This window comes from Hakea prostrata, chromosome 6 (assembly GCF_041222555.1).
Source record: "Hakea prostrata isolate BN-2017 chromosome 6, UWA_Hpros_2, whole genome shotgun sequence".
NCBI classification, from domain to species: Eukaryota; Viridiplantae; Streptophyta; class Magnoliopsida; order Proteales; family Proteaceae; genus Hakea; species Hakea prostrata.
Window position 1 is genome coordinate 18,428,970 of NC_142605.1, and position 20,321 is coordinate 18,449,290.

Sequence of the window (20,321 nt, forward strand, 5' to 3'; positions counted from 1 at the left end):
TTTATTTGGGTCGATGAAATCAACTAAAAGCATGATGTGACAAAGGTAGAAAATGAAAGAAGAAATTGCCTTTGAAAAACCAACCCAAGTAATTTGTTCGAAAAGTTCCTACTGAAGCAGCCGCTCCTATTATTATTATTATTATTATTATTACTGCGTAAGAATCAACAATAGAGTCACGTAATCTTGATGCTTTAATTATTGAGCTCCAATTGTCCAATGGTTCAGCAGTGAAGCTTTTAATTGAAATTGAAATTGAAATTGAAATTAAAGTAAGTGGACCTACTTGCTTTATCCCAAAGTCGCTTGCCGTGGGAGATGGGGGAGAAACTATATATATATATACATACTGAAGACTAATTAAATAAGTCGCTTGCATGCGTAGGAGACGGAGCAGAAAACAAAACCATTGAAATCCAAGACCTCCTCTAATTCGTTGGTCATCGATGATCCATAGCCTGCTGTGCTAACTCTATAAATTAACACCACACCACCAACCTGCAAACCAATAACCAACCAACAAACCAACTTACAAATGGCTCATTACTCCACTATTACTCCATCATCCTCTTTGTTCGTCTTTCCAACTGTCCTGGTGTTTCTCTGCCTTCTCCTCCTCTTCTCTTCGTCTGCTTTTGCTGTGGGAAGCAGCAGATCTTCATCTGTTCACTCGTCAATCCAAGTTGAGGCTGAGGCTCTCCTCAAATGGAAAGCTGCCCTTCAGAACTACTCTCTTGCTGCTCTCGGTTCTTGGAATCTCACTTCCTCGTCATCATCATCATCAGCGTCGCCATGCAACTGGTTTGGAATAACTTGCAACAAAGTTGGAAGCGTGGTTAAGATTAACCTTTTTCAAGCACAGCTGCAAGGTACGCTTCACAACTTCACCTTCTCTTCCTTTCCTAATCTCCTCCGTCTCAATCTCAGCGAAAATCTACTCACTGGGTCCATACCCTTGAATGTTGGTAATCTCACCAAACTCACCCACCTCGATCTCTCCAACAATAATCTTTTCAACATTTTGCCTCATTCTTTGGTTAATTTAAGTAAAATACAGAAACTCTACTTGCATCGCAATCAATTATCCGGTCCAATTCCTTTAGAAATTGGAGGTATTGGAAATATGATTGACTTGGGACTTTCTTATAACAAATTCAACGGTCCAATCCCTCATTCTCTAGCAAATTTAAGTAGATTAGAGAATCTCTATTTGAGTGGGAATCAATTATCCGGTCCAATTCCTTCAGAAATTGGGGATATCAAGAATGTGATTCAATTAGGACTATCAGAAAACAAGCTCAGCGGTCCAATCCCTCATTCTCTAGCTAATTTAAGTAGACTAGAGGCACTCTATTTGTTTGAGAATCAATTATCCGGTCCAATTCCTTCAGAGATTGGAGATATGGAAAATCTGATTTATTTGATTTTGTCTGACAACAAACTCAGTGGTTCAATACCTCATTCTATGGTTCATCTAAGTAGACTAGAGAAGCTCTACTTGTATGAGAATCAATTATCCGGTCCAATTCCTTCAGAGATTGGAGATATGGAAAATCTAATTTATTTGATTTTGTCTAACAACAAACTCAGTGGTCCAATACCTCATTCTATGGTTCATCTAAGTAGACTAGAGAAGCTCTACTTGTATGAGAATCAATTATCCGGTCCAATTCCTTCAGAGATTGGAGATATGAAAAATCTGATTGATTTGGAATTGTCTCAAAACAAACTCAGTGGTCCAATACCTCATTCTCTGGCTAATTTAAGTAGACTAGAAGCACTCTTCTTGAATGAGAATCAATTATCTGGTCCAATTCCTTCAGAAATTGGAGTAATGGAAAATCTTATTGATTTGGAATTGTCTCAAAACAAATTCAGTGGTCCAATACCTCATTCTCTGTCTAATTTAAGTAGACTAGAAATGCTCTATTTGGGTAAAAATAAATTATCTGGTCCAATTCCTTCAGAAATTGGAGTAATGGAAAATCTTATTGATTTGGAATTGTCTCAAAACAAATTCAGTGGTCCAATACCTCATTCTCTGTCTAATTTAAGTAGACTAGAAATGCTCTATTTGGGTAAAAATAAATTATCTGGTCCCATACCTGAAGACTTGGGTAGCCAAGCCTCCATTGTAGCATTTGTAATGTTTGACAACTTCTTATCTGGAGGCTTACCACAACGAATATGCCAAGGACAAGCACTTCAAAATTTGGCGGTTGCTTACAATAGTCTCATCGGCCCTATTCCAGACTTGAGAAACTGCACGAGCTTAAGGAGAGTCAGACTTGATCACAACCAGTTTCTAGGAAATATAAGCAATAGTTTTGGTGTCCATCCACATCTTAAATATATTGATTTAAGTCACAACAAACTGTATGGAGAGCTATCAGAAAATTGGGGAGCATGCAAGAATTTGTCGGTGCTACAGATTTCTCAAAACAATATCAGTGGGAAGATACCAATTGAGATTGGTCAATTAAGTCAAGTAGGAGAACTTGACTTTTCTTACAACAAAATTGTTGGTGAAATACCAAAAGAAATTGGTAGCCTATACGCTTTGCTCAAGCTATATTTAAATGGAAACCAGATCTCAGGGAATGTACCAATTGAAATTGGCAAGTTAATCAATTTGGATCATCTAGACCTATCATCAAATAGACTAATTGGATCAATTCCAGCACAACTTGGTCAATGTTCTAAGTTGTTGTTATTAAATTTGAGTTGTAATTCATTTAATGGAAGCATTCCATCTACAATTGGTGATCTAGTATCCTTACAAATACAATTGGATCTTAGCCATAACTCATTAAGTGGAACGATACCAACACAACTTGCAAACTTGAAGTTGTTGGAAGTTTTTAATTTATCCCACAACATGATCATGGGCTCTATACCCCCTTCTCTTGAAGAGATGGTTAGCTTGGAATTCCTTGATTTGTCCTATAATCAGTTGACTGGTGTAGTTCCTAACAATAAGGTTTTTCAACGTGCTGCTTCACCACAAACATTTATTTATAACAAAGGATTATGTGGTGAATTTCATGGTCTTCTACCATGCAATCGATCTCATACAAATGAGGGATATACCAACAGAGGACACAAAGTCCTCATATCCATTACCGCTTCTTTGATAGGATTTGTATTCCTTGCATTTGCAATTATTCTTGTTGGTTTCTTCTTGAGAAAAAAAGAACAACAAAGACATGTAGAAGCAACAAGGAGAAATCATGGTAATATATTGTCAATATGGAACTTTGACGGCAACATTGCTTACGAGGACATAATCCAAGCAACAGAAGATTTTGACGTCAAATATTGTATTGGAATTGGAGCTTATGGGAGCGTTTACAAAGCAGTCCTACCTACAGGTCATGTAGTAGCCCTGAAGAAGTTCCATTCACTAGAAGGTAATGTGATAATTAATGAAAGCTTTGAAAATGAGATGCACATATTGACAAATATTAGGCATCGAAACATTGTCAAACTCTACGGCTTTTGTTCACATCAACGATGCACATTTCTTGTTTATGAGTACATGGAAAGAGGAAACTTGGCTCATATCTTGAGCACTGAAGCAGAGGCATTAGAGTTGGACTGGCTCAAAAGAGTAAACATCGTCAAAAGTATCACAAATGCTTTGTCTTATTTGCATCATGATTGTACTCCCCCAATAATTCATCGGGATATTTCAAGCAAAAACATATTGCTAGACTTCGAACTTGAGGCTAAGGTATCTGATTTTGGTATTGCCAAACTCTTAAATCCAGATTCATCCAATTGGACGTCACTTAAGGGAACTCATGGATATATTGCTCCAGGTATTTACATTTGCCTTTGTTTTATATTATATTCTTATTGTCATTTTTTAAGGTTTCTTTATTTATATTTTAATATTGAAAACCTATTGAATTTATTGAATTAGGCTATTAAAATATTTTTATATTTAATGTTGAAAATGGAAAAAATAAATTTTATATATCTCATATGTATCCTAAGAATTGTCATGTTCTATTGTACGTTTTCATATTTATGTTAAGTAATAAGTTCTTAAATTCTTCTTGAATAAGTAGTTTCTAAATTTGTTTTTGGACATTTTTACCACAGTATTTTCCCCCCCTCTTGCAGAGCTTGCCTACACCATGGCGTTAACTGATAAATGTGATGTGTATAGTTTTGGAGTAGTTGCACTGGAAATAATTATGGGAAGTCATCCAGCGGAGCTCATCTCATCTCTAACATTGTCATTTGGTCAAAAGATATTATTGGGGGACATATTAGACCCACGCCTCACATTTCCATCAAATCAGAATATTGTGAATGATCTAATTTCTATTGTGAGAGTAGCACTTGCATGTTTATTCATTAATCCACGATCTCGTCCAACAATGCATCAAGTATCAAAAGAGCTACTTGTTTCTCGACAAATATTTGTGGAGCATTTTCAGAGGATTACCATAGGTGACCTACAAGATGTTGATCTGCATTAGTTTTGATTGATAAATCATTTGACCAATGGGGATTAAAGTAATTCATTTGAGACTGCTCCTGAGTTAGGTGAGACTGCTCCTTGAGTTAGGTAAAAGCACTCATAGTCAACCTTTTGCAATTTACATTTTTCAAACTAATCATTTTGATTGCTGGCAATTATAATTCTTTTGACTTTATAAGTAGTCAAATCCAGGTGAGATTTGATTCTGTCTCCCTTTTGTCAACAAAGCAGTTCGACTAGCCACATTCCTAGACCTAGGAGACTTAGTAGAAGGCTCTTAAACCCTACAAGATAACTCATAGCAGTCATAGTACTTTCTCTAGCTAGTTGGATTGGATCTTTATTTCCATTCAAACTACTTCCTTAAAAGGTTGTGTTTGGTTGTCTAGAAATGACTAAAGAAGAAGAGAAAATAATGTATATTTTGTATTCTTTCCTTAAATCTTCAAATTCTCTGTGTTTGGCTGGCTAGAGATGAGTAGAAGACTCTATTTTCAAAATGTAACCTTTTATAGGAACTACAAATTTGTTTATCCCCATCTCTAGAAAATTATCTATACTTTTTTAGTGACGAGACTATTCAAATTTCAGAACTTTGCAAATTTTACAGTCACATCTCTCTCAATAGCCTCATTCTATTTGAGTTTAGTAGAGTAACATCAACAATTCAACCTAATCCCAATGGAAACTTGCTTGTCCATGTGAATACTTGTGGATTGTTGTGAACATGAGTTTTGATCTATGTAGATCTTGTTACAATGCCATTTGTTAGTGTAGTTTATTTATAATGTACTTTCTCTACCAGAATATCTCCTTTCATTTTCTCGGCCTTTAGGGCTTCCCAATTAATGTTGCTTGCTGGTGAGGTAATCCGTGCTGGTCAAGACATGTGAAGGCCAAGCTAGTTCCCACCCCTTGTGGATATTATGCTCTGCAATTGGGGTATGTGATCGTCTACTTTGCAAGACAAGTATTATATATCCTACTTGTTTTTCACTGATGAACTAAAATATTTTCCAACTGTTTAGTGGTGTCAATGATTTTGCATGCTTGCCGAACATGTTCATCTAAAAGAAGTAAAATATAGACTTTTGAAGTTTTATTGGGGATTCTATAGCCATTGAAATTGTTCTTTCAAGTTTCTTTTGGGTAAATTACATCTAAGTGACCTCCTTTCTTTCAATAGAGTTTAAGCTAGTCATGTTTTGCCTCAAAGAATTAAATTTGTTCAAGCCAATATAGTAGCAGCAAAAGTGTATTTACAAGGACCAAAGGAAGACCAAAGGGGTGGGCCTTAGTGCAATGGACAGTTATAGATTGAGGTCAAACCATTGAAATAGCCTCTCAACAAAAATTATTAATACTTTATATATCTGTTCAATTGGAATGGTTTAAACTCTTTAACTAAGGGCCTTTTTGGTAGCAATTTTCATTCTCATTTTCTAATAATTTTTCATTTTTTAGTGTTTTTGGTATCTATTTTTGTGACTTACTTTTGTTGAAAAGAAAAGAAAAACTTCATAAACTACTTCTAGATGAGGAATTCAGTTTTTGCTGTCTATTCTAACACTCTTTTTGGAATGAATTCTCATTCTCTATTATGCCATTAAAAAAAATAAGAACAAGAATTCATTATTGGTCAATAATGAAAAATGGTTTGGTGAATTTTGTCAAAAATAAATTATGGAATGAAAAATAAATTTGATATGTTAAAATAAAATTTTTTTAGAAATGATAGTGAGCAAGTGAGAAAAGAGAAGAGAAAAAAATATATATATATGGTTTTTTTTATAAAAGAATAGGTATTGATTATTTTATCCTCATCTTAAGTATAAAATTTTAAGTAAACCTTTGCATAGATGAAGATAATGAAATTCTCACCATAATCCTTTGTCTATTATGGATTTTGGAGGTTTTTCTATTATTTTAAAGAGCAAATTATTAACCCAAATAAGCTTACGCCCACTTTATGTTTAAAAACACACCCCCATTTTATAAACTTTTGTCCATTGTTAATTAACCATTAACTCATTATTATTTTTTTAAATTCAAATGCCCTTACCAAACGGAAATGGTCTTTCTTCTCTTGTTCTTTTTTTTTTTTTTGGCTTTTGGGTTTTTTTGTTTCTGTATTTGTTATGAACTTTCTTCAATTATCAAATTTTCTTTTTTCTGTTATTTTGTCTTCTTGTCCTATATCTTGCTATGCATTATCTTGACTCCTTTTTTCCTTCTTCTTTCTCCTTTTGGGGGTTTGTGGGGTCTAATTCTTCATTCTCTTTTCCTTTCCTGTTTTATCTTTCCGCCTTGTCCTCCCCACTTCTGGTCCTCAAGAAGCTTGTTTCTTGGTTTGATGAAGATAGAACGGTAGAAAAGATATTTAGGAATCGGAGGAGAGACACGGGATATGAAAAGCGGTTCATTTCTTTGGCACACAACAGTCCTCAATCTATTGCAAAATCTCGAGGCTTATTGGATTCGATTTTTCTTTCAACAATCTCCCGTAGTTTTCTGCACGTTTGTAGTCCTCCAAGCTTATCCTTCATATCCTTTCCTTGGGAAGTAATTTTTAGCAGAGGACATCCCAACGCAGATTTCGGCATGCCAAAGCTTGGAAGTGTTGGATCTTTGAAGCAATTTGTTTCTGGTTTGGTTCCTTTCAATCTTCTTGGACTGAAAAATCTCACCCATTTCAGCTTATCGTCAAACCAGTTCAAGGGAAGATTCCCGAGATACAAACCTGCGATCGACGGGAAGTTTTTGATGTTTCAAGAAATAGCTTAAATGGAGAGATCCCCCGAGTCTCACGAATGCAGAAACCTAAGGACTTTGGATGCAAGCTTTAACCAATTCAATGGGAGTATACCGCACGAGCTTGGAAGCATTGATTATTGAAACTAGTCCGTTTCTTGAATATTTTCAAATTTCTAGCTTTATGAAAACCCTAGCTTTGCAATTCGCTGTGGGCAATAATCGTGGTGGAGGCATTGCGAGGCTGTGGCGGAGGTGGAGAGGTGAAGTAGCGGAGAACCGAGTGAAGAGAGAGAATTGATTTGGCCCATTTTTTTCTCCTCAGATTTTAGTAAGGACATTTTTGAAATTTAAAAAAAATAATAATAAGTTAATAGTTTCACTAACAGAATGGACTAACATGTTTATTGAAATGGGGTGTTAGTTTTTTTTAAACATAAAGTGGGGTGTCAGTACTTTAAAGCCTCTATTTTGGGGTGCCACTGCAATTTGCTCTATTTTAAATAAAAAACAAAACTGAAAATAGATGCCAAACAATTTAAAATAATGAAAATTTCTCATAATTGAAAATGATAATTGATACCAAAAAGAGCCTAAGACTTATTCTTTGCTTTGTTCGTGATTCCATGATGAAATCTACTAAACGATGAATTCATTTTTTCTGCTACTTTGCTTTCAGTGAACCCTTGTTTTACTCTGTTTTTGTACTTGCAACCAGGTTTTCTACTCCTTATGATGATCATTGTAGTAACATTTTGCATTACCTTGACAATATCAATGGCTACAAAGGGTAGGGTCCAACTCCAATGGCTGCATTTTAGATCTGCGTGGAGGTCTAGTTGACAATACTTTTCTTGCAGGTGGATTGGCTATTCCTTGACAGGTAAGAAACCCACAACTCTTGTCGGTGAGAAGTACTGAGAACTCAATCTTTAACGTAAAGTGGTGTTTCTAATTAGACAAAAGCACCACAGTTAAATATTTGTGAGATGGATCAGTTCCACCAAGTTTGTATTGATCGATTCTTTGATATAGTCTAAAAGCTGATAATTGAAACTAAGATAGCATTCATTTTGACTCACAAATATTGTTCAATATGTTTATGTTCCTCTACTTGGAAATCTTTCTCACCAACAGAAACAATCACTCATCATTGGTAATTGATTTAGTCTTTCTTTTTGTTTGCTTCATATCCATTCTTAACTAAATGATCTCATGCTCTTTCAGACAAATACTTGCAAGGGCATTTGCAAGAAAATGATAATGGAAAAGCAAAAGCCACCGCAGTCAGAGTGTTGCAGGTGCATTGTTTGATAACATTCTTGCCTTCTAGGAGAACTTTTATGGTATTTTTATTTTCCTTTGAGAATGGAAGAACATGTGATGAGCATTTGGTAAAACGCTTCATTCTCGTATTCTTCAAGAACAAACCAGTAACAAATGTTGTCAACGCTTTTGTAAGAACATGTTAGATTTGTTCTGTAGGAAAAACAGAGAGTAAGGAGAAAGCGGTCACGATATTTCAAAACTAGAACCTCTTTTCATGCTGACATTAAATCCTAAAGAGGTCTCTCATACCTGCTGCAAAGGTATTTCAGTAACTCTTTGTGTTTCATCTTCTTGAACTGAATGTTATTTATTATTTTTTTTTCACTTTTTAATCAGTCTAAGAATCATTTTGTTTGGTACATGTGGTTTCATTTATGATTGTATCTAGTGGTGGGAAAAGTAGGATTTCTCTCCGTTAGCTAGTGACGCCTTCAAGAATCAAGAAGTTAGAAGTATTGAATGTTGTCTTCCTCCAACTTCTCATTCTTGAATCAAACATCTTTGGATGATTGTGTCACTAGGGTTCGAGAAATCTTGGTATTCTAGGACTTCGTCTTGATTGGGCTTCTCTACATGCATCTCGCATGTTTCTGTTTTTGTAGTTTCAGGCTTGTTTCATTCTCTCCCTTTCTTTGAAACTCGAAATATGGGTTCTCTCTCTCGGTTAATCTTATTGATCGCACTGTTTCATTGTATTAACATTGCCAAGCTTTTTGCTTCCCTTTATTGCCCTGGTGTTGCAGGTTAGTTGTTAAATTGTTCTTTGTTTCTTAAACCTGCAAATAGCTTATGATATCCAAATGTGATCAGCCCCATTACCATATTTTTACAATTGACTTCATTTGTTAGATGGTTGGGTTGAAATTTGGGTTTTTATGCTTCTCTATTGCTTCTTGTAATTTATTTTTGTTATTTTCCACTGCATGACGTTGTATAGGAAGGCAAGGATATTGTTGCTTGGGCAAAAACTGGTTCTAGAGTGACAATTGCTTACCTCCTACAATTACTTCATAAGCTCTTTTTGGATGGTTCACCAAGAACTGCACCCTGTGCCTTGTCCCTACCCATGAACTATGACAACAGGCACGTTATCCTTGATGCTAAATATTGGTTTCTAAAGACTAACCATTTGCCAGCTTTGAACTTCTTATTCTTAATTTCAGTTTTTTGTTTTATTCGAAGGTGCTATTTCTCATCAGGTCTTGTAGATGAAGTTCAACTTAAGGTTGTGCAGTTAAACAATAGCATGCCCCCTTCTCGTACAATGTCTGCCAAAACTTTGGTGTATGTTTGGATCTAAATCTACTGTATGGCATTAATAACTTTGATGAAATGGACAATGGTAAAACTAGCTCTATTCCTCTATAGGTAGACATGGAGAATAAGACAACTCTGCCTTCATCTGCTCTGCTCATCATTTGGTACCTTTATTTTTATAGGAACTCGTAAGTACTTTATGCTAAACTGGATTATTCAATTAGATAAACGTAGTAAGTTTTCTAATGGTCCATTAGATTGCAAAAGAATTTTTAACTTATCTTTTTGCAGCCTTACGATAAATCTAGAGCATATAAACATCTGATGAATGAATCTGATGAATGAAGAAGACGCTGAGAATCTGAAATGGCTTCACATACTTCAAGTAAGATCTCCCCTACACAAAAAAGAATACAAAATAAAATAAAAATAAGATCCTTCAAATTTGAGTAGTTGTTAGGTTGACCAGACTTCTTATTTTTGCAGCAATGTATATGATCCTTACAGCAAAAGTAAAGTTTGGCATGGAGAGGCCTGCATCCTTTTTAGGGAGTGTTGAATGGAAACTTTTCCCGCTGTTATAGGGAGATGAATATGGCAGCAAATTAATTCTTGGCAAGTATGGAAGCAACATTGGGAACTTCAGCTACAAATACACTGTGGACAGTAATTATTGTGAAAGAACTAGAATGTAATGCATCAGGCCTTCCAAAATTCAGATTCTAAGGTTGTGAGCTTTGAGTGCTTTTCATTTTAAAACTGAAAGGGAACCAGTAAGGATGGGTGTACTGGGGGCAACTAATGTTGCGGGATGAGTGTTTTTGGTTCCTTGTAAAATATCTTGACGCAATAATTCTTTTTAGCTTTTAATATAAATGACCAAAAAAAAAAAAAAAGGAGGGGAGGGGGGCAAAAGTAAAGTGTGGGTTGATGTTGAGAAAGTTAAGCCTACCATAAATCCCTTATTGAAAAGGAGAGCTTCACCTAATTATTAGTTTTAGATGGGTTTTTTCTATCATTTGTTCTATCCTCCTTGTTCTTAGTTAGATGAATGTTGTTGTAGTACTTCCCACTAAGCTAAGATGGTCAGATTTGGTGGTTCATCTTTGGAAAATTGATTGAGCGGAAAAGAGTCAGAATGCAGAGCAAAGACAATTGAGCAGATAGTGGTTGTAATGCAGAGCTGTGGATGTACTTCCAATCTTTTATTTTATTGATTTATTTTTCTTTCCCTTAATAGAGTGTCAATATGTGTAGAATCTCCAGTGTGTTTTGAGTTGTGAGCAATAATAACACACTATGGTTTTAGTGTAAATTAATCATAATTATGTCTCCATTCTCTGTTCCATTGCCTCTCCAAGTGTCAATAGAGCAGCTGCATATACATATTCTTTTTTTAGGGTAAGTATACATGTTTATGTTATTGGTTATTTTTTGAATAGAGATTTCCTACCCCCAAGCTGACCATGCCCCCGTGCCCCCACACTCACATTAGTGTGGGGACCACACTGCCTCAGGTCTGCCATGTCAGGTAGGGCAATGTAGTCCCCACACTCACGTGAGTGTGGGGGGAATGGGGGCTTGGTCAGCTTGAGAGCAGAGGATCTAGACTTTTTTTTTTTTTTTTTTTGCTAAAGGTCATTTATATTAAAAGCAAAAAGAAATACAACATCCAAAGAACTTCATTATTATAAGGAACTAAGTCACTGAACCCTGCAACAACAGTTGGTCCAATACACCCATCCTAACCAGTTCCTCACAAATGAAAATCACTCAAGAAATCACATAATTTGATCTCAAAAGAAAGAAACAGCAGCAACTTACAAATCAGTCAAAACCAATGTCTCATAATATTCTTTTTAGATTCAATAAATAAATCTTGCTTGTGTTTATTCTTCCCTGGGCGACCAAGCTTCTGTCGACCTTAACCCCTCCTCCTTCCACCTACTTAAAGAGAGGAATTGTCATTGGGTTCCTTGGATGGTAAGAGGCAACACCACCCCCAATTGGGACTGCGAAACCTCATGGGAAACACATTCCACGGTTGGATTTGTATTGATTGATCCGACGTGCCTTATTGAGAGAACACTGGCCCCACTTCAGATTCATTCAAGTTCTTAGTGAAGACCAAGGCTATGAAATCCAACCCAAACCCTAACCTAGACACCCTATTTGTTTTGGATGAAGAAGAGCTTGATTTATGTTTGACCTTGAGGTTGGGCCTTGAGTGCAGTATTGTTATCTTTGGAAGATCCTAGGAAGTCAAGTTAGACCTCTCCCTTAGTGTAGATCCGAAGACCCGAAGTGAAGGAAGAAGACTTTGTGGGCCATGTTAGTAGAAGACATGGTGTTTGACACAAACCCATGGAGATTGATGATGAAGTTCCCTATTTGGAACCATGTCTGATTTGGAGACGATTTGCTTCTTTTGAAGAGCATGGTTAATGGACTTGAGGCCTAGTTGGACATGGTCTGAAGGGACCCCTCCATGCTAGGTAAGTTGCTTATTGAGTTGGGAGAAGCCCCATTGAAAATCTTGATGTTTGGAGCTTCATTTTCCCTAATCTGGGCTTGCTGTCAACCTGGGTCGACAGGGCCAATCAACCCACAGGCAAGGGCAGTTTGGTAAAACTATTTTTTTTTTAGTGTTTTTGAAGCTCTATTTATTAGAATTTCGTGGTAATCAGCCCCATTATGTTTCTAAGCCTCTGGAGAACATGGGAAGGACCTTAGAATCTCCTCTTCGAAGCCAAGGAAGATGCCCAAGCATCCGTTAGAGTTTCTCCGTCGAATCTTCTTCTACAAGGTTAGTAATCGATCTATTTCTCTCTAGATCTTTTCTCTCTTCTATTTCTTCTAATTGTTTTGATTGTGAGGAAGTTATTACACTCTTGTAATTGCCTATTCTCTTATCCTCATAGTCTTAGAGTGAATCCCCATTCACTCTATGTTTCATTGAAGCCATATGGTGATGTTCCATGTTTTTTTTATCTTCCATGAGACCATGAGTTACTCTCTCATTTATTTTCTACCTATCTTTATGATTATGAGGAAGGTCTCATACCATTACCATGACCTTTCCTTATATCCCCATAACTTTTGGGTGAATCTCTTTTCTCTTTTCTCTTTGTGAATTTGTTTTGGGTTGATTTTGAGAGTTAATTCTTGGGTTACCTTCAAGAAAGGGTATCCATTCGAAGACCTTGTTTTCTTTTTCTTGTTAGACCCTTCCCAATTCCAATTCTTGATTTTTTAAATACTATTCTTTCTTTCCTAGAGTGAATCCCCATTTTTTCCGTGAGATACACGGACTCTCTTCGGTAAAACCCTAATTTTATGGTTCGATTAAAACTCTATTATTTTGACCTTTTTTTATGCTTAGACCTTTATAGGTAGTCTAGTATGTTTCTGGGGAACTCCCCTTCGAATTTTGGAGTAATCAGACTTCAAACAAAGAAGTTATGGCCTATTTAGGCTTTTCTATTCCGTATTGTTCTCTGGGTCGATTGCCTGGGTCGACTGGGCCAGGCTGCCCAGCCAATCGACCCACAGAGTCAGTAACCTCAATTTGCTCTGTTTTTCTTCCATTTCATCTCCGATCGTTAGGGTTTGTTCCTTATGTTCAATACATGTTTGTTTAGGGTTATTTTGGTGATCTTGGACTTTGCCATTGATCTCTTTCTCAAAGTTTACGAAGTTGAATTCAAGGTGAGTACGTTCACTCACAATATGCATATTTACATGCTTGTTATGATATGATTCAAATGCATGAATTAGCTATTGTTGTTTTCCTTTCTTTACATTATATTACTTCTGTAATTACAGTAGGTTACTCAAATTGTGACTTACAAATTGGATTCAGTTATGAATGATGTGAATGTGATTTGGACTTGATTGTGATATGTATGAAAGCATGATGTGATGTGAATTCCTAGGTTGTCATTGGGGAATGGGGAATACCCTTTTGGCATTTTTGTCATTGGACACCAGTAGAGGTGGTATGAGATGCTTTCCTATGGTGCCCCTTGGCGCTTTCCCTAATTATTGGTTGACATACCTATGGCATGTCTAGAAGTGTTTGGCTAGGAATACCCTGTTATATCAGACCCGATTCAGAAGGGAATTGAGACCGAGTGGCCCATAGCAGCAATGGGGGTTTGTGGGTGCTCAAGACCGGTAACCAACCCGTGAGAGGACATGAATCACATTGTAGGGGTCATTCATTGGTAGGGTTGCAGTAGTAGACTTGGGCTCATGGGCGCTCAAGACTGGTAACCAACCCGTGAGAGGACATGAGAGCTTCCCATTTGCTATTTGTGGATGACCAATAGGGTTAAAGAGTCTATAGTCTGAGTTGGTTGTAGCCATAGGATACGATGACTCTAGTGGGAAAGATACTAGAAAGGATCGCGAGAGGCGAGGAATGGAAGTATCTAACCCTGACTTGATATAACTAAGTAGAAGACTTGCATTGGGCTAAGTTTAACCCTGACATGTGCCAATACTCAGACCAATGGTGATGTGAGAGAGCGGTGACCTAAACCCCAACCATGGAATGTCCGAGAGGGATGCACCCAATTACCACCGGAGAACCCAAGATACCAAGATGGTTGAGGGAGAGTGATTTGAGACCTACCCAGAGGAGTATGCTACTATGACTTAAAGCATGTCTGCCAATAGAGACCAACATAGAAGCATACTTGCATTCATTGTTTCACATCATTGCATTTGTTTGCCTTTGAATTGTGTGTAGATGGCTATTGTGATTGGACTACTTGCTAAGTTCTTTTTGAGCTTATCCTTCGGGGGACATGTTTTTAGATGCTTTTACAGGAACGGAAGAGCACCCGTGCCATGGTACGGAGGACCCTTCCTTACTTGGTGCAACTTTGGAAATCCTTGGAGAAGGTCATGACCAGTGGTGTGACCAGCCCATAGGTTTGGACTGCATCAACGGCTCCTATTGACGGCAGCCTGCATCATCTTATTTGCCGATGGGTTCGTAAGCTAGAGGCTGACTCGAAGTTACAAGAGCATAACCCTACGGTGAAGAAGATGAAGACTGAAGAAGAAGAATAGCTGACAGAAGATTCTGACTAGTTTACTTTGTTAGACTTATATTTTAATTATGATAGCTTTAGTCTTTGCTTTAGATTTCTATCTACCTTCCGCGTTTGTTTGTGGGGTATATTTTTGCTATACTTAACAGTTATCTTTTGATTAGTATCTTGTTATCCGCACTCTGATGTTCTTTTGTAATACTTCTGAGATCCTTTCTTGATTTTTATTATTAAATTACTTGAATACAATGATTTGTTCTTGCTTTTGATTATGTTATTGTGCTAAGTGGATATGATCGCTCCTAAACTTGATCTTCAGGGCTGTGGATCACACCTCCGGGTATTCCAGTTAGGGTACCGGCTGGAGGGATGTGACAAAGGCACCTTTGACCCTTGAGGAAGATCTACCAATTCCCAAATGTGGTTAGCTATAATAGAATCTAGTTCACTCTTTATAGCTACCTCCCGAAAGACAACATCTGGTGAAGTGATTGCTTCAATATATATGAGGGTCATTGTCTATAAGATAGACAAACTACTCATCAAATGAAAATTTAGTTTTCCTTTGTCTTTTTCTTTTCCGAATATGATCCTCATATACACTTGGAGTAAGTACTAACTCATTTCCACTGCCTTGGGTCAATTCTTTTGATAAATTCGTGGCTATATCTGAATTGTTTCCTTGATTCATACAACTACTTTCAAACTCACTGTCAAGGCAATTAAATTTGAAAAGAAATATTTTTTTCGAAGAATTCAGCATTGTGTCTCAATTATTGAATTTTCCTCACAAATATCTACAATGGTTCTTATTAACATGCAACAATATGCGGAGCTATGCATTGCATATCCTATAAACACACAATCAATGGTTTTAGGACCAATTTTCTTCTTAGGTTCTGGAATTGCCACTTTGACCAAACAACCCCATATACTCAAGTGTTCAACACTAGGTTTCTTTAAATACCATTTTTCATATGGTATCATTCCAGTCTTCCCATGGTGGGAATTATGTTTAAAACATAATACGAGGTTAATATCGCATCATCCCACAAGTCAAGAGGTAGGCTGAAGAACTAATTCACATTGCATTCATCATTTCTTTAATGAATAGTTTTTTTTCTTCTTTTTACTATCCCATTAGATTATGGCTGATATGGGGTAGTGGTCTCATAAATAATGTCATTCTCTTCAAAGAATTTACTAAGGCTAAAGTATTATGACCCTTTGTCAGTCCTTAGCCTTTTGATTTTCCTACCAAATTGATTCTCTACTTCTACTTCATAAGACAAAAAGGTATTGCTGGCTTCATTCTTAGATTTTAATAGATATATCATAGCATATTTAGAATAGTCATCTATAAAGGAGATAACATACCTATTACCACCTCTTGATTCTTGTGATTTGAAGTCACATAAATCATTGTGCACTAGTTCTAGCAAATTTGTTTTCCTACCCACTTACTTATGAGGTTTCTTTGTAAACTTAGCCTCGACACAAACTTTACATTTAGTCAGTGGTGGTTTAATACTATGTATAATACCAAACTTGCATAATTGAGATATATAAGTTGCACCACTATGACCTATTCTACCATGCCAAAAATCAAATGAATCATGAACATAAGCAAAATTAGAAATATATATTAATTCGGAAACACTGAATAAAAAGAGGCCATCATTTAGAAGTATTTATTAATTCAAAAACACTAAATACAAAGAGGCCATCATTTAGATAACCTTTTCCAATAAATACATCATTTTTCAGGAGAACTGCTTTGTCTTCTTCGAAAGAAAGTTTAAACCCAGCTTTATTCAGGAGTGAACCAGAGATCAGATTTTGCCTTATATCTAGTACATAGAGGACATTCTTCAACTTCAAGACTTTTCTAGAGGTAAGCTTTAGGGTGATTTGTCATTTTCTAATTACATTAGTTGGTTGAGAATTTTCCATGAAGACCTTGTCAACAGCATAAAAGCACTTGGAAAAGAAGCTCCAATCTCCACAGATGTGCTTGGTAGCACCAGTGTCTATCACCCAAGCTATTGACTTTCAATCATAAAGGCCGCTGTTATCATTGCAATGTAGATCTCAATATCAATTTGTTTAGCCCTTGCTCTCTCTGATCCTCCTTTCTTCTTTACCCTGTAATCCTTTATGAGATGCCCAGGTTTGCCACAATTGTAGCATGCTCTCTTCTTCTTTCTGAAGCTAACATCTTTGTTGGATTTCAGAGACTTATTAGGTTTCTTTTTCGGGTCAGTCTCTACCAAGTTGGCCTTAGGCTTATTGGAATTAATAGGTTGATTCCTAAGTCTGTTCCTCTCTTCTATTTTGGTTTGAACCACAACACTGTGAAAGGTCCAGTCCTTCCTCTTCTATTTCATTAAGACCTTGAAGGCACTCTAAGAGGAATGTTGTGTCTCAAAGCACTGATCACAAAGGCAGTTGGAAGAATGATATTCTCTTTTTCCAGATTCCCTACCAATACTTGATACTTGTCTACTTGGTCAAAGATGCTAATCCCGTCGACCACTGTAAACTCTAGAAAATTTTCAACTACAAACCACAAGTTACAGGCATCCTCAAGAGTATACTTCTTGACTAATACCTCCTAGATTTCATAAGTAAATTCATAAGAGCTATACACATTGTATAACTCGTTTGACAACACATTTAGAATGCGATTCTTACATTTGAAATCTGCTGTGAACACTTCGATCCTCTTCTGATCGAGTACAGGATCACTTGACTTATCAAGTTGGGGTTCATTCAGAACAAATGCTATCCCAGCTTTCGTAATAGTAAAATACAACATTTTCTTCCAATGTTTGAAGTTCTCACCTTTGAACTGTTTGATTTGGTCAAAATCTGACTTTATTGTTGTTGTTGTGAAGCTTGCAGAGATAGAAGAGGAGTGTTGTTCTTAGTAACTTTCTCAAGTGTACTTGTGTTTGTAGAGTCCTTCCGGTTGATCTCATTTCCAATGGTTGTGTTGACTACTATGGTGTTGTTGTCACACCCCACCCAGTCGGATCTGGTCATACCCGAATACCCGTGGGGGTGATACAGTACAGAACCAAGGTTCACTGACAATTCCATACAAACATATGACATATTATAAATCCAAGGACAAGAGTAAATCAAGTTTAAAAATCAAATCATAAAATCTGAAATATTAAGTTTACAATCATCCATGTCTAAGATCGAATAAATAAACATTAGAGTTTGAAAATTTGTTTGCAGATGAAAATGTTAAAGAATCTTGATAGAAGATACCCTCGCCTCCCTCAAAAGATATCCAAGTGTATATATAAAATAGTGCCATAAATGACATAAGAGAGTCCCTAAGCATGGTGAGGTCTCTACAAGAAGCCGGCTCCATAGGAGCAGTCCTGGCACAAGCACAAAGCTTCATGTGCTTCCACTTCCTCTCCCATTGCTCCCTCCAGAAAATCTCCAAGCGATGGATCCTCCATTTGAATGGAGTCCTCATAACTTGTAGAATAATCAAAAGAAACATACACATATAAAGGAATGAGTTCCACATAACTCAGTGAAGTCAACTCAACAATGATGTCATGCATTCATTCACAATTCCCACATCACATATATAAAATGATAATGTAATTAATGACAATTATATGATAGATGCATGGTTATAATGTTATGCTCCTACCTCTATCATGAAATCTCTATAGTCGACACGCATTAAGTTAAACATCAATCTCCTTTGGGAGGTCTCAATCACTCTCCCTCAACAAGAGAAGTCTATTGGGTTCTCTGCAGTTGTTGGGTAAAATCCTGTCAAGCCATGGTTGGGGGTATAAGTCACCACTCTCTCACATCACCATTTGGCATGAGATTTGGTGCTTGTCAGGGATAACTCTAGGCTCAATGCAAAGTCATACAGTCTTGTACTACATATGGCCTGAATATCTCCCCTTATGCCTAGTGCCCTTTTGGTTCGATACCTTCCCATCTGTGAATGGTTTCCTCAACGGGAGGCATCTATTGGATACCATTCCTTAACCCAAATGGGCATCCACGTATAGTAGACAAGATGCTCTCCATGTCCTCTCATGGGTTGGTTACTGGTCTTGAGCACCCAGGAGCCCTTATCATGGGTTAATTGGCTTCAATACCCCTACCGGAAGGGTAGTAGTACTCATAGGGATATCTAGCCCAACACTTCTAGGCACCTAGCATTCATGTACCTAGGTCTAGATGCATTCATATAAGGTCACTAGGTTAATGGGCGGACCCACAACCCTAGTTGGTAAATAGAAATAAGAGAATCAAGTCTCAACCAATCTCATTCATTCTAATATCATCAACATAAGATTCGAAAAGAAAGAAAAAGAATCATTCACATATCCTTACCTTTCGTTAGCGCAAAGTCACACACAATCACATAATAATATATATCAAAATAAAGCATGATCTCATTAATAAAATTGAAATAACAATATTAACCATACAAGACATGGTTAGTTTATTCCTCACCTTTCAATTTGGTTTCTTTCTCCAAAGTCCCAAATGTCACACTCAAGAGTCGGTGATTATACTCAAAATAGTCCTAATCACATAAGAGAAATAGTAGGTATTGATTGGAGATCACTTGGGGTTCAAAAGAAGCCCAACATTACACTTCTCGGACACAATCTGTTGAATGGCTTCAAACCCGCCATTCTCAACCTAGTTTTGGTAAAAATCCTTATTTCACCTTCGATTCAAAGTCGGATAGAAGCAAAACTCTGGAAACTTATACTTAACAGTAATAGGGTCCTAAAAGTATCAACAATTTGTCCCAATTTGGTCTCAAACGAAAAGCCCAAAATTTGGATCTTGAGAGTGCTTGCAGGCATCTCTGAGAGGTTCAATGCGAAATCACATAAACAAATCTCAAAACTAAAGGGAAACATAAAGAGAACTAATTGCAAGCATTCAATGCATTCAATATACCCTAACTACCAAAATCTATCATTTATCAAGAAGAAAATAACTCTAACTTAGGTTTACAGAAGAGAGGTTGAAGAACACTCACCTTTCTCAATGATTCGGGTCTCAACGCGTTACTGTGCGGATAGAATCTGGAATCCTCCTTGGTATGTCATTCTCTCCAAGTCTCAGCCCCACTCAAACATTAGAAAATGCATGTAGAGGTGAGTGGAGTCATAAAATAGGGTTTTAAACCCAAATTCCCGAAATTGCCTCAAAATTGGGGATGGGCGGTCGACCTAGACCAATCAACCGGTCCGTTCGAACGGCCCATGGTTGACCCCTCAACCAAGGTCCAATTTCGGTGATTCTCAGCTTGAATGAAAGGTCTGTTGAATATCTACGTTTGGGTATATCTACCTCGTCGTTTAGATTCTCCATCATCGGTTTCCGGACGTGCTAAAATTGCCTTTTAATGCCTTTGTGGTTGA

At 36.9% G+C, this 20,321-nt stretch overlaps 1 protein-coding gene across 20 annotated transcripts; it reads left to right on the plus strand.

Moving 5' to 3' along the window:
* The first annotated feature begins 460 nt into the window (after positions 1–460).
* LOC149012431 (putative leucine-rich repeat receptor-like protein kinase At2g33170) lies at positions 461–11,154 on the plus strand. 20 transcript variants are annotated; one of them, XR_016174003.1, is made up of 8 exons: positions 1,045–3,821; positions 7,962–8,126; positions 8,471–8,544; positions 8,729–8,832; positions 9,510–9,856; positions 9,941–10,017; positions 10,121–10,214; positions 10,316–11,154. XR_016174003.1 is itself a non-coding variant. In XM_089159007.1 (4 exons), the coding sequence occupies exons 1-3, from the start codon at positions 1,124–1,126 to the stop codon at positions 8,121–8,123; spliced, it is 2,790 nt and encodes a 929-aa protein (XP_089015133.1). In that variant the 5' UTR covers positions 1,045–1,123; the 3' UTR covers positions 8,124–8,126; positions 8,471–8,545. The 20 variants fall into 20 exon arrangements, 6 of the variants coding, with proteins under 6 accessions (XP_089015138.1, XP_089015136.1, XP_089015133.1 ...); XR_016174006.1 differs by having other exon boundaries at positions 10,138–10,214; XR_016174000.1 differs by having other exon boundaries at positions 9,510–10,017.
* Positions 11,155–20,321: the final 9,167 nt, after the last annotated feature.

Coding starts and splice junctions, on each gene's coding strand:
- LOC149012431 (XM_089159010.1), top strand. CDS start 1,124: ATGATTGACTTGGGACTTTCTTATAACAAATTCAACGGTCCAATCCCT. Junction 3,822..4,128: donor TCATGGATATATTGCTCCAG/GTATTTACATTT, acceptor CCCCTCTTGCAG/AGCTTGCCTACACCATGGCG.